This window comes from Silene latifolia, chromosome 5 (genome assembly GCF_048544455.1).
Source record: "Silene latifolia isolate original U9 population chromosome 5, ASM4854445v1, whole genome shotgun sequence".
In the NCBI taxonomy this organism is placed as follows: Eukaryota; Viridiplantae; Streptophyta; class Magnoliopsida; order Caryophyllales; family Caryophyllaceae; genus Silene; species Silene latifolia.
The window spans coordinates 9037219-9051860 of NC_133530.1; the positions used below are offsets into that span (position 1 = coordinate 9037219).

The 14642-nt window shown below is 36.3% G+C and overlaps 1 protein-coding gene and 1 long non-coding RNA gene across 12 annotated transcripts; one reads left to right on the forward strand and one right to left on the reverse strand.

The window, feature by feature from the left end:
* Positions 1 to 250: 250 nt before the first annotated feature.
* LOC141656649 (uncharacterized) lies at positions 251 to 11515 on the reverse strand. 11 transcript variants are annotated; one of them, XM_074463621.1, is made up of 17 exons: positions 11325 to 11515; positions 10259 to 10743; positions 10076 to 10154; positions 9703 to 9984; positions 8845 to 8939; positions 8558 to 8589; positions 8319 to 8374; positions 6976 to 7004; positions 6823 to 6854; positions 6670 to 6725; positions 5291 to 5724; positions 5134 to 5212; positions 3894 to 4265; positions 3203 to 3297; positions 3038 to 3113; positions 2156 to 2234; positions 251 to 534 (listed from the first exon to the last, which is right to left on the reverse strand). In XM_074463621.1, the coding sequence occupies exons 1-16, from the start codon at positions 11343 to 11345 to the stop codon at positions 2187 to 2189; spliced, it is 2271 nt and encodes a 756-aa protein (XP_074319722.1). In that variant the 5' UTR covers positions 11346 to 11515; the 3' UTR covers positions 251 to 534; positions 2156 to 2186. The 11 variants fall into 11 exon arrangements, with proteins under 11 accessions (XP_074319722.1, XP_074319718.1, XP_074319715.1 ...); XM_074463617.1 differs by having other exon boundaries at positions 251 to 428; positions 2156 to 2420; XM_074463614.1 differs by having other exon boundaries at positions 445 to 534; positions 2156 to 2420.
* On the forward strand, positions 818 to 1157 carry LOC141656650 (uncharacterized). The gene is made up of 2 exons (XR_012548544.1): positions 818 to 921; positions 983 to 1157. It is a non-coding gene; the product is annotated as an uncharacterized LOC141656650 (long non-coding RNA).
* Positions 11516 to 14642: the final 3127 nt, after the last annotated feature.

A 14642-nucleotide genomic window follows, 5' to 3' on the forward strand; every position in this document is an offset into this window, starting at 1 on the left:
GATTTTATTCTTTACCCAGAAATATTGAGAGGAGAGAAGAAGAGAAATCGGAGAAGAGTATAGAGCTAACAAAAAACACAGCCTCCCGGGTCGGGCTCGAGCTCGGGCACGTGCGCGTGTGCGAGCTGAATGAAGCACCTCGCAAAGCTTCAACAAAAGCCTCCCATAACCAAGTAGTGATATGATAAGGAGTGTAGACATATATAAACACATCAAACACTCTTTTCCTCACCAATGTGGGACAATTGGAAAAAATATACTGGGCATAAAAAGCCCCTATGTCCAACACCATAACAAAAAAATTGAGCCCCACAATTTGCTGCTAAATTACATAATATCGGAAATGTTTCGCAATCGACTAAGCGTACTATGGAATGATTTGCAATCGAGTATACACTTGTTCTGACACCAATCTCGGCCATGACTTCCTATAATTAGTCCAATCCTTATCTGTGTGAGTAAACAAGAAACTGGCGTACTAGAATTATGCTCTAACCAAATATAAGTCTCCATTCCTGACAACGTCGATGCATTCTGTTCATTAGGGAACAATGAAAACAGAACATCTAAATTAATCAGCATCATTCAGATACAGCATAAATTCAGAACATATAAATGAAAAAACTACATCGTATCTTATTTACAGAGGATTACACAGTCGCTCAAAGAATAGACCAATGACCTTGAAGCTGCTCCTACCAAATAAGAATACTGGGTGTGTATTGAGTATCGAGTATGACCGCCCAACTTTAAGCTTCTTCTCCTTTATTGCTCTCACCTGGTGTTTCGAAACTGTGGATTTTATTTATAAGGTAAGTGAGGACTGAGGAGTGAGATTCACGGGTTGTGCTTAAACTGCTGTAGCTGATCTGTCGGAAGCTCAACCGGTCGTAGCATGTTTGCAATTTTTAACCGAGCGAGGTTCATTGTGTCATGAGGAAGCCGTTGTTGTACTAATAGGGAGGGAGTGACCTATCAGCAGGAACGGATTGGGCACTGTCCTCCAAACTGGCTTTACAACCACAGCAATTCCGACACAGGTAATCTTTCATCAATTTGGAGGGATTGTAAAGGAGTGGCCAAATGGTAATGCGCACAAGATAATCACAATAATGGCAGCCCATTTAACCTTAGGCGCCATAAGTGCATACACCCAGGTCATAAAAGCCACAGTTGTACCTAATGGGTGGGCCTCCCAAACCATTGCGCCAATCACCATGAACAAGACCACCATGGAGCTGCACATTGCTACAGTGTTTGCGATTGAGAACACGAGAAATTCTGGCTTTGTTTCTACTTCCTAGGTTGGCTATCTCCTAAGAAATATTGTCCCACATAATTGATCTTCTAATCATAAATTGAAAATGATCGTCAAGATTTTCAAAGTTACCCTCGGCCTTTATGCAGTTAAGTCAGTTATACATACCGAAAGTTTCATTAAATGACTCACTAGCTTGATACCCTATAGTAGGCATAATCTTAGACACCACCCAGACAAATCAAGTCAAATACCCCAGCCACCAAATAAATGGGGAAAGTAGATTGCAAACTAGTCCCTCTGTCCCGGTCATTTGTTTACTTTTCCTTTTGGCACAAAAACCAATGAGAGAGGAGCGGACCATTTATGGATGTAGTTAATAGTAGATGACCAAGTGAATCATAGTGCAATAAGATGATACCCTTAAAAAACCTTCTCAATATAAAAAGGTAAACAAATGAATGTAACATCCCAAAAGTTGAATAGGTATACAAATGACCGGGAGCGGAGGGAGTACGTAATCTAAATATTGTTGTCATAAGATCAGCTGCTACTCAATAGATCTTTTTGTCAAACTAAGTTTTTCTCGGCTGGGGCACTTTCGCTTTTGTATTATATCTTTCACTCGTTCCGTTTGTCCTTATCCATACTTTTTTTCAAACATTTTTCAGGGATAGTTTACATGTATTTCAACCCCTTGATCATTCCCCAAAAGAAAACTACCTAAGCATCTTAGATATCTAGTGATTTAAACAACAATTGACAAAGGCAATCCAAGTTAAGGCTTTACTATTGTAAGTACCAACACCAAAAATGGCCACAAAAGTAAATACCCTTCCCGTAAAAGTTAAAAGTGTACCCAATAATAAGGCAAATTGATACACAAAAGAGACTTACTTTTTGTAGTTACTCGGTTATTACCCAGAAATCACATACGCCCGAATCCACTTGTCAAGGCAGCCACAATAGAAATACACTGCATGGGAAGATGACGACGACGCAACACATCAACTAGTCTTTTTGCTGATACGAAAGCAGCAAAATGTGCATGTATTTTCGCAGGTGCATGGAAAAAACGGGCAAACACCACAGACGAATAAGCGCCTGGTCTTGACGACAGACTTAGAGCAGCTTGTCCTGACAACTTACTCACGGCAAAAAACTTAGAAAAAAAAATATTACCCTGAATTAGACTCCATCCATGCATGTTAAGTAAACAAAAAAAAAACCACTAGCTCTCCATTCATACCAACTTATCATAGTTATCAAGTGGCATGCATATATATTTTTAAAAAATCGAATACATAGATGATCTTTGCCATTGAAAAGTTTTAAAAAATTGTGAGCTAATTGCCACAATCATTTCATATATAAGAATTCAGATAAATTAACACAACGTATTCACATGCATATCCAACATATTGTGAGCAACCTATCATCCACTGTCGCCTGTGTCATTTGTGTGCCTAAAATAACTCTAATACTCACAAAAGAGTTCTCAAACCCAACTGCAGGTTGTATGCTAATTAAATTGGTGGTAACGTGCTAATTATCATACGAAATGTTTCTACTACAAGTGATATAACCAGGTCAACTGACTCCCCCATTGCGGTTGTATCGTCGTAAAATAAACACACTGACACATGTGAAATGACAGTAGGAAACATGGAAACAAAACCAAAAGGTAGTCTGTTTCGAGTACACACACATAGGATCAATGATGAGCAAAATAGAACCTCAACTTTGTTCAAAGCACGATACAGGGTCAATAATTCCTACCTTAGGACCACGGGATTGTTCAGCCAAGTTGAGATTTGCCCTTCCTAATACCATCTTATGACCTTCAGAAGGATGTCTGCAAAAACCAAAAGGCCGGTTGTAAACACTTACTAGAATTAGCTTCATCCTGCCAGCTACTACAACGAGTAAAGGGTACAGGTCTACCTGGAAAAAGTAATAGTGCCTTTTGAATATAGCGCATCAGAAATGCCTGCCCTGACAAGGAGCCATGAAATATGAGAGTATACATCACGAATGCCCTGCACATCAATGATTTTTAAGAATTAAAACTCATACAACTAATCTTTGTACAAATCATCATAGGATCAGTATCACAAATTGCAACAATTATAATCCAAGATCATGAGAAAATATACAGTGACTAGTGATACAACTGATGTCTTACAACATTGTACATCACGTAAGAGTGATATACTCATATCTATTTCTTTTGCTGTTGTGTGGCATATTCATTATGGATTCAAGAGTAAGAATATTTTGTGCAAGCCCTAAGGTGTACCTTTGTTTTAAAAGTGAGAAATTTTTGCCTTGAAAAGAAGCAGGAGTTACTAAATAAGCGTCGAATACTGACCAGCAAGCCACATTTGGGTACATTTGGTTGGAGCAAATACGCGCACATTTAGAAGTCTAGCATGATTTGTTCCGTGAATAGGGGGCGGGGAAAATCCAATCACAAGTTCCTAGAGAAGACTTACTACTTGTTTGTAAGACGGTCTAAGGGTAAACTTACAATCAATTTGTCAAACAAAAATTCTAAGGACTTACTAAATTGATAATGCTATCACTTTCCGAGTTATAACTCATAATTAAAAAAAAAAACATATCGGTAAATTACCGTATCTTGCTCCAATCTAATATATGCAGAAAGATGGTCACCTATCTTTCCAAATATATCTAGTAGTAAAAGCGTCTCTTTTATCACATGTAGATCCCTGTGTTCATACAAGTTTCCGTACACAGTGTGTGCACTCGTAGAAAAGTGTCTGATGGTACCAGCTACTCCAGCTTTGTGAGTGAGTGAGGGCAAGAGCTCTTTATGGGCTAATGTCAAGAGCTCTTTATGGACTAATGGCAAGAGCTCTTTATGGGCTACCATCAGCAATGCACACAACTCGATCATCTTTCCTTCTTTCAAATATAGTGAAAGTTCAAACTTGACATCTTTCATCTTCAGCACAAGCAACCTTATCGTCTCCAACATATTCCTCTGTCAAAAGCAATAGAAATAAGAGGAAGACCCCGTCGTATAAGACCGATAACATTAAAATGTTTGAAATATATAGTTATGGAAGGATATTAACTAACAGTATCTTTGGTGAGGAATGTTTATAAGAGTGGTGGCATAAAATTTATACATATATGGCTAACCTAATGGCTTGTGAACACGTCAGTGGAGAAAATCTTGAGAAAGAGAACCAACAAGAGAAGAGAAAACTATGTCCAAAAGAGTAAATGGGTCATCATCAAACGAAAAGCAAATGGGTTCTGTGAACGCAACCAAACAAGAAAAGCAACAGAAATCCATTTTTACAAAAATCAAAATTTACATAAGAAAAAAAAGTGGAAAAAGCTGAAGCTAAAGCCTAAAACACAAACCTATGATACAATCAGACTAACCAAATCAGATATAAAAACTAACAGAAAATAAAATCTGGGATTTTTTACAACCATCAATTCAATCACAGATTATGACACGGCAAAAACACGATTACTCTTTAGTCTATATGCATACATACTGACACAGCAATACATATATGTGGGTCTGTGGATGAAAACATATAATTACGAATATGGGAGTACAACTAACAGGTACATAATAGCTCAATTATCAAGGCATTTTTTATTGGTCATTGGCTAAGTTCGTACTTATCGGGATAGAATTGGTCATATCAGCCAGCAATTAGGCATAGTGGTCATAAAGAATTAAAGACCTGCCCAGATTACCCTATCAACAAATTTCTGTGTGTGAGCACACGAGCATGGCGCACACACATGCACATGCGTGAAATGGATCAAACTCTATGCAACACGACAACAATATATTCCAACTAAAAGGTAGATCTGGAACACCATACAATCTCGCTGGCACAGAGAGACACCACAAGATCAATGGCAGACTTATTATTCTTCAAGTTTTGGTGAATAATATGATCCCTGTGCAAAGAGCAAACAATCACACCACGGAAGAAGAATATTAGAGCAACAACTATAGATGTTTAGAGTAAGAAATACCGAATACTTTCAAGTGCAACATTGAGTGGCAATGCTGACTCAATTTTCAATTCATCACAGTCTCTTCTGTCGTCAGCCAGAAAGCCATTTTCAAGAAATAGGGCGGTTAATTTAGGGGCTCCAAGCTTAGCAGCATTGTGTAAAAAAGGCCAACCGACATCAGTCAGGTCTCTAAAACTAAGGAAAGCATCAGTCTCGCCAGCAAGTACTGCAGCCGCACAATTAGCACTGTCATGACGAAACATGAGTCTTCTCACGGTTTTTGGCAGATTATTCTTCAAATCTAGGTTACCAAGGAATTCCACGTGATTCACAAGTCTAACGAATGTATCTCTGTGATCCAAGCGCATGGCACGATCTATCTGATCATCAAACATTCTCTGCCGGATATGCCCATATTCTATTTGATGGATGTTTGGGATAAAGTAAATACACTGCTCCAATAAAAATAAAATAAGATAAGAAATAGGCATGAATGTGTGGCCACACAAACATTTCATCAAGATCAAGCAATAGAGTAATTGGTGTGCAACAAAACAGGAAACGAGAGACAGCACTATCCTGCCATCAGCTTTTACGTACTTAGGTGATAGGGCCCAGAAAGGGCAGAAACTAAACACAGCTACTCTATAGATCACATGAACACAATTTAATACCTATGAAATACACTTAACTACAAGCCTGTAACTGTGATGCAAGATTCCACTTTACATTGCAGTGTAGTTGTCCCATCCCGTAGCCAATGAATGCAAGTTTTTAGTGCAATAGTTAGTACCTTCTACGTAGTAATAGACTAAGAGTTATATACGGGTCCATGAGCATCATTGCAGCAAAAGGATCATGATCTATTTGCTCCTCCCTATTAATAACACAGGAGAAGGCAAAATCTAGAAGAGTCCAGACAACACGTATCAGTCATGTTTCATTATAGAGAAAAAAAAATTTGCTGGACTATAATGAGACAGCAGCCCTCACTGTATATTTTGTGGATGAGTACTACCTTCATCTCAAAATTTTCCTTAAATATTTAAGATCAATGTTTCCCCTAACTACCCAAAATAGTGACCAGCTATGATACTCGGACTCGACATTTACCCCTCCGTACCCGTGTCCGTACGACCCGACACAGGTACGGACACGGAATCCATGTCCAGTCGCCCAACTTGAAAACGGACACCACTGCAGTCCAAATCGTCACCCAAAATAGTGACCAGGAAAGGGGTGCGTATGACCACTCCTTTTCATGCAAGATTTGGCATGCCCTTTCCCAGGATTAAAATTAACCCAACCATATCAATTATCAAATCAAACAGAAGTCAATAGACAATAAGTGAACATTGCAAACAGATTTTATGGCTTACAGTGATTTAGGTGCTTACCTCATTATACATCAATTTTGAACTCATTTTCTTCATAAGACGTGCTTCCAGTAGAACTGTTTGCAAAAGAGAGGTTAAGAGATTTCTATGATTGGTTATTCACTTAAATGTTTTGTCGAGAATTGGTAGCTATGCTTGTCAGAATTGTCTCACCTTTATCCCCTAGCCGAAGCTGTGCTGCCCACCTGGTCAATTGTAATTTACTCATTAGGTTAAGAAATAGTAACATTTATCAACCAGAAATTAAAACAAAAATGGGGAAAATATCAACCAAAAACCTCAAGCAAAATTCACAATTATTTTTACCAATCTATTTCAGCTGAGAACACGCGCTTCTGCTCCACATGTAGTTTCACGTCAGTGAAAAAGTCAAAAGTTAGTATTTACGTTAAAGAAAAAAAGAAGCCCACATAACAAAAACGAAATTCAAAGCAAAGGTAAAGTGTCGTTCCGATATCTGCCCTTCTGTATAAGGCAGCACTAACAAGTTGTCGCTACAAAATCACTCAAGAAAACAAATTATATTCATGTAGCTTGTGTGCCCTTTTGTTTAAGGCATCACTCAAGTTTTAACTATTCATTAGAAATGTGTGAGTGGGTAAGTAGGGATTAGAAGCATCTTCAAGGTTGCCTCCCTAAACCATCGTAGTACTGAAGGTTTAGTCGAGAAACGGAGATGATCAGCTGCTTGGATTAGTAGGCGCAAGCCACAAAGAAGAGACAAGGGCACGAGGTAATGAAGCAAATAGTGCGAGGCAAAGGCGTGCGCCGTAGGGACACAAGGCGCAGTCTTTTTACAAAATAAAGTTTTGGGCCAACTATACCCTTTTTTGGATTTTAAAAAGGGATACTAGATATTGAAATAACAGTTGGGTGTCTAGAGCCAAAGGAAGGGCGTAATAAAGAAAAGAAATGTAAACTACGTTCAAGGGTGGCTGATTGATCGCGCCTTATCCAAAAGCGCTCCTAAGGCGCCAAACCGTTTTTCCTAGTGCCTCAGCGAGGTTTAGCCTTAGGCACGCCGAGCCGCATTTTTAAAACTAAAAATTCAGCTGTGATTAGATGCTCAACAAATAATGCATACAACTCCGACAAATTTTCAAACCTGCTCCAAAGTCCAGACACGGGAAATCAAGCACGTCCCCTTACAAGGTCAACGAACTATCTGGGGCTAAAAGCCTAAAAGTAGAATGCACCTCTCATTGTATTTTATTGATGAGGACAAATTTCAGCTCATAATTCTTTTCATATACTCCCTCCATCCCATTCATGGTATATTGGTATCCCCAATTTTACAGGTCATATACTCATATTTAAGATTTATGTTGTCAATGGAATGACGGGGGTATATTTCTTCCCAAGGGACAGTATGGAATGAGGGAGTATATAACATGAATGCTTCTACAACTTCCCTCTAAAATGTTTCCACAACTACCTCCCCTATAATGTGGAAAGGGGTGGTAGCAACAAACTCTTTTCGTGATAGATCTGGGCATTTGGCAGGTTATTTCCCAGAAATAGAAGTAATCAAAACATGTCAAATCAAATGAGAGTCAAGTAGTCAACCCATGAGAGATACACGGCATACGAACTTAATTGCTCAAATACTTAGAATGTGAAAGCTAACACGTAGTGAATTAGGTACTTACGTGCGTAGTCGGGGGTTTTAAACACTTCTTTTCCACAAGAGATGTCTCCAAAAAACCTGTTTGAAAAAAAGATGTTTAGAGACTTCTATGGTACGCTTGTTCTGCTCCCTTAGGTTTTTGTACAAATAGCATACTCGCACATTTGTATTGTCAATATAGTTGAAGCTTTTACTTTAATTGTAAAAAGAAATTAAAAAATAAGAACACTATGAAAGATACAGCTGTCAGAATTCTCTCACCTCCACTCCTTTGCAAGAGCTCAGCTACAAACCTAGTTAATTGCAGATTACAATATTCTCATTAGGTTGAGAAACAATACTTATACAATAAAATATTGCTAGAATAGTGACTTTGGTAGTGTTCGGCAAAATAAATAAAGACAGCAAAACGCAAAATAAAAAGAACAGTATATTTTAATTAAATAAAGGTGGCATTCGACAAAATATCCTAATCAGAATATAGAGGTAATAAACAACCAATGCCCTAAAGCCAAAATTCATAATTAATAACTATCTTTATTCTTTACCTATCCAAGTCAGCTGAGACCATATGGGTTCCATTGTCATGTAGTTTCACTTCCGTAAGAAATTTATATGCAACGTCAGGTGGAACCACCTCATCCTGTGAAACAATTGTGAAAAAAGTTAAATTAAGTATTATTATCAAAAGATGCAATAGTCTCGAGCTACTTATATACAAGTAATACAACAGAAAATTAGTAGGGAGAAAATCTGTCCTTGGGATCTTTTTTATCACCTGGAAAGATGGTTTGAGTTGACAATTGGCTGGATTGGTTTTTACTAAATTACAATTTATGAGTCTCTTGCAAATCATAATGCACTAGTCTTACTGCATGATGATAACAATACATGTAATAGTTTTTGATGTTCATGCTATTCCGTTAAACAAAAACATGCGATGGTTCTTGTGAATTGGAATCAAAAGATGATTCAATTATTTTATTGCATTGGTATATGCATATGTATCATAGACGTATAAATGTTTATTTAATGATCAACATGTATGAAGTTAAGTATGTTCATTAAAAGCTATGTTGATGAATACTAGAAGTCGACTAAGAGGGGTAAAATGAGTGTTGTATACTTGTAGTTACGAATTTACGGTATAGTTTTTCATTTCGAATGACTAGGAGGGGATTAAATTTGATCTTCTTCTGCATCTTGAACAAATTAACAAACTACATACAAAAACTTCCAAGTTATATCGATGCCAAATATAGAGGAACACCATCGTATCTCAATATAGCACTGATGAATTGTTCTATTAGGAAAGCGAAGTTGATTCGGTGTGGTTTTATTATTGTCAATTCCTATTCTTACCGATCTAATCTAATATCTAGCATACTAGAAGTGAGAAATTATACCTCAACCATTAGAGTAGACGACCTCTCCACGAGTCTAAAGGCCTGCCACATAGATCTCATAACTTGCTTTTTCTCCAAATCTGATTCTAGGCCATGTTGTAACCCAATTAACATGGGAATTGGGCTACTATATATGTCGTCACCAATCACCAACTTGTCCGAAGCAACCATTAGCAAAGCAGCCAGCTTAACAAGATTCCATTCCTCTACACAGCAGACACCGAGATTAAGAACCTGTTTTGTCCTTGACACCAGCAATTTGATTGTATCAAAAGGCTCCTTCTGCAAAGCACAACAGTATATTATATTCCGTATCAATCAGGACATTAATGTGACTGAAATCAATCAATCAACCATTAAATGAGATTTTTACCAACTCCTGAAGACGGAATAAGGAAAAGAGCTTGTGTACAGATTCTCCAGCAGGAAAGTCTCTCACGATTTTATGATGGCTACAAATCAGAAAGCAAAACCAGAAGGGCGGGTCATGATCCGAAATTCAATAAAAAGCGCCAAAGGAACCATAAAAGCAAGGACAGATTAGTTAATCAGGTACCATAAAGCATCTAGAGCGAAATTAAGTGGAAGTTGTGAAAGTTCCACTCCATCGCGACTGGGGTTGGCACCATGTTGTATAAATAACTCCGTTAACCCATAGCATAAAACTTCAGCAGCGATCCGTAATGGGGTGGGAAAATATTCTTCAAATTCATCTGCAAGTGGATCAGTTAATAGTTGTTCATTCAGATCCACCGTTGGCAATACAGTTTCTCCATTAAGCAATGCAGTTGCACAGCCAATGGCACGACGATAACATAGCAACTTCAACAGTCTCGTCTGGAAGTCGTTATAATTCATAGAACTATAGTCAAATTTTTGTGTTTTCAAAAAAGAGACAAATTCTTGCTTATTATCAGTACGAATGAGGGTTTCCAATTGTAAACCGACTCCAAAATCTTCTGTCCGGGTTCTTAGCAAGGTGATAAATTCAGGCTCATTATCATCATCTTCTTCCCATTGTATTACTCCAGGATCCTGCACCTGAAACAATCAAACACGAGTTGGGTCAATTTGGTTTTCAGGTCATAAAATATATACTCCCTCCGTCCCGGTCAATTGTAGTCCTTTGGTTTTGGCACAAAGACCAAGGAAAGAGGAGGGGGCCAATTACTAAATGACAAGTGGATCAAATTGCGTGTGAATGATCAAATTGCTCATTAAGTTCATTCTTAAAATAGAAAGGACAACAAATGACTGAGACACCCTAATATGGAATGGGACAACAAATGACCGGGACAAAGGGAGTATTTATTAATAATTGGTGGGTAGGCGGGTATGACATAAAACCCACCCCGCCCCACCACCACCAATGACGGGTGGAATTTTTGTACCCGTACCCGTCCCAACTGGGGACGGTGCGCGGAGGTATCCGCTTTTACCCGCCACGCTGACATCCCTAGCTGCGGGTCAAGCTTCGTCTACATAGCTGCTAAGAAGCTTTGAAATTCGAAACAAATCTAGAAAAAAAGTCGATTTATCTATTGAGGATGAAGAAAATTAGGGTTTGGGTTTTGATCTAAAGATAAATATATAAAGTAGTAAAAATGGAGTAAATAACTTACCTTGTTGGGAAATTCATCCATGGTTTTGGCGGTAAACTAGCGCAGGTTTTAGATTTCAAGGGAACAAGGAAACACAAGGAAGGAACAAAAAGGAGAGAACTGCGAAGTGCGAACTGAAATTTTTTGGTGGTAAACTGGTTGAGGGGTTGCCAACTTTTAATCGATTAAATTTTTTTTTTAAGTTATTTTCCAACGGTCTTAATTACGACTAGAGATGCAATTATGACCCGAACTGAAATCAAACCGACTCTAAAGAAAAAATCCGATCTAAACCTAACTCTTAATAATCTATATCCAATCCACTATATAAAAACCCATATCCAAATCCACTTTTGGAAAACTCGAATCAAATCCAAACCCGATTCAATCGTACCCGAACCCAATCCAATCAAATATTTTTCAAAATTTAGGCTTTATTGTACTTGAAATTTTAATTTTGTCATATAAAATGATTTTTTTATATAGACAAATCAAGTTTTGGATCGGGTTTTGGATGATATGGTGGATCGGGTATGGATTAAAAAAAAATTATAATGGATTGGATATGGATTTTGAAATTTTGGATATGGATCGGGTTTGGATATGGATCGGTGATCCACTAAGTTAGTGGATCGGGTTTGGATCTTGCAAAACCCGATCCATTTTCATCCCTAGTTACTACTCCCTCCTATTCTAAATAACTGTCCCATTTGCCATTTTCGTCTATTCACATAACTGTCTCATTTGCCATATTTGGACATGATTTTTTACTTTCCTACCCTTAGCTCTTTTCTTTATTTACCACCCCAACCACCCATAACCCATCATATTCAATACTTTTCATTATTTAACTCATATATTCTTACCCCTATACAATAATTTTCATTATTTTAACTATATTCCTTAATTTTCGTGCTATTGTCCAAATGAGACACTTATTCGGAATAGGAGGGAGTATTTACTAGTACTACAACAAAATGACACTTGAGCAACGAATTTATAATTTGTGGCTAATTTTAGGATGGTGATTGGGCGCCAACTGATGGCTCTGAATCTCGACGCCACCATAATTAAAGAAAATGGAAAATAAATAAAAAATAAATGTGAGTTTTCGTTTAAGCGCGAAAATTTTGAGGGTATGTATGTAATTTGATATGTATTCTTATTTATTCAATTAAAATGAAAAATCTTAACTAAACTAAATTTTATCAATATTTATTTACATCAAAACAATTTATTTAATATTAACCTAATTTACACTAAAATTATTTTCATCCATAATTATGTTTCTTCATCTTGTATTGCGTTCTTCATCTACTTCGTTTTACATCTCTAAAAAAGACGGGTCAAAGTAGAATGCACACCAGTTGACCATGACAAATCAATTTACTCAACTTTTGCCGATGTGCTCCGTCGTTTAATGATTTAATCACATCAATTCACTACTATATTGCCTTCTTCACAAAACAAACATGGCTTCATCACCATAACTACTGCTAAAACCACAATAATTTCCCAATTTTCACTAAATGAACATTGTTATGTGAATTAATGAACATTAATTTTGCCTATGCCTTCGATTAACAAAAATTATTAACATCTTAATTGTTCCAAACAACTCTGCAAATAACCTAGAAACTAGTTTTGGAGCCCGTGAAAATCACGGGATCGTTAATAATTGACTGTGTATAAGTGTTTAATTTGTGAATAACTTATATGGAGTAGTCTCCCTCTCTCAGTCATTTGTTTAATTTTAATTTAAAAACCATTCACAAATAATTAAAAAAAAAAAGGTAAATAAAATGAACACGACTGAGGGAGCGGTATTTTAAAACAAAAGTTTAATACACTCCAAATTTTTGATTCTGGATGATACTCAAACCAAAATGTGAATAGCTTGGTTGTTTTGAAGCGAGGACACAATCCGTCAAATTGAATTTTCGGGTACTTCTGGTCTTATGGACAATTTTAACGCCATAGAAGTATTGGAACATGAATTTGCGCTTTATTGTCGTCCCTTGTTTTCAAAGGATTTAAAAATATGAGTACAAGTTTCTACCAATAAAACAAAACATTAAAAGAAGGTCACCCTTCCATATATGAACAAATTGCATTGAAATTTATTTTCTACTACATATGCAGTTAAAAACCTCCTAACTTCGAAATATATAGCGTGATTACTTTTCATTCATTATCCTTTCTTTCTCTACAAAAATATAACCTTCTTATTACTTCACTTATAGTAAGTACACATATAGATATAGAATTTAAATAAATACTCCCGTCAAAATCCTCAAACTCGTACAATATGGATAATTATGCTAATCTCGTAAAAATATTTCTTATTGTGTATGCAAAATAATTACGCGAAGTTTAAAACACATCCATTTTAGGATCGCGTTAACATATACATACCTCCTACAATAACATCTTTAATTAAATTATCAAGTTAATTAATTGAATTGGCACCTCCAATTAAGACTATTAAATATAAATACATGAACAGAAAGAAAAGAAAAAATGAGACACAAAATTCCAATAAAATACTCTAAATTACAGAGAGAACAAAAAAACTAACTTTTGTAAGGACGGATAATGTTGGTTTGGACAACCTAGTATCAAATAAGACAATATGAATTGGTATTTTGATGAGATTTTATAGAAAGAAAATCAATGACTCTCAATTTTCTCGTTTGAGTTGCTAATGATTCTTCAATTGCCTGTTTAATTAATGGTTCTTCAATTGTTTTTTTAATTAGTGATTCTTCAATTGTCTCTTTATTATTTAACCATTGCTTTGAACGGCTTAAAGATTATAGAATATGAATGATTTTTTTCACCAACAAACATTGCATTTTGCCTCTTTATTGCTTGAATGAAGATACTGTTTTTATTGTCGTTTTGGTGCATTTTAAAGTACTTGGCCCTATGTTTAATTGTTTATCTTGCAAAGAAACGGTCGTGAACTTTTATGTGAGCAACTTTAACAACTATTCCAAATAATTCCAAGGAAAGGTCACATATATTTAAAATATCACATTTTGTGTTATAATAATATACTCCGTAGTATATATAAGATTAGATTTGTGACAAAAAGTAAGAGAGTAAAGTAAGGATCAAAACTTTATAGGTGAACTCTAATAATTATTATTAGTAATATAAGATGAGCAAAACTAATTACACATTTCTCGGAATCACGTAATAAATAGAGATTTATGCATATACGATTCTAAACATAGCTTCTTCATATTCGATCATTCATAAAAAATTATAATCAAAACAATATTATTATACTTCATACGAAATATTAGCCTTTCCTAATTCAGGAGAAAATAAAAT

Excerpts from the sequence above, each read along its gene's own strand:
- LOC141656649 (XM_074463617.1), bottom strand. The coding sequence starts at position 11,345 with ATGGATGAATTTCCCAACAAG. Across the intron at positions 6,726-6,822 it reads GCTTCGGCTAGGGGATAAAG|TTCTACTGGAAGCACGTCTT; the intron begins GTGAGACAATTC and ends TTTTGCAAACAG. Across the intron at positions 4,266-5,133 it reads CTCTCTGTGCCAGCGAGATT|AGGAATATGTTGGAGACGAT; the intron begins GTATGGTGTTCC and ends TGCTTTTGACAG.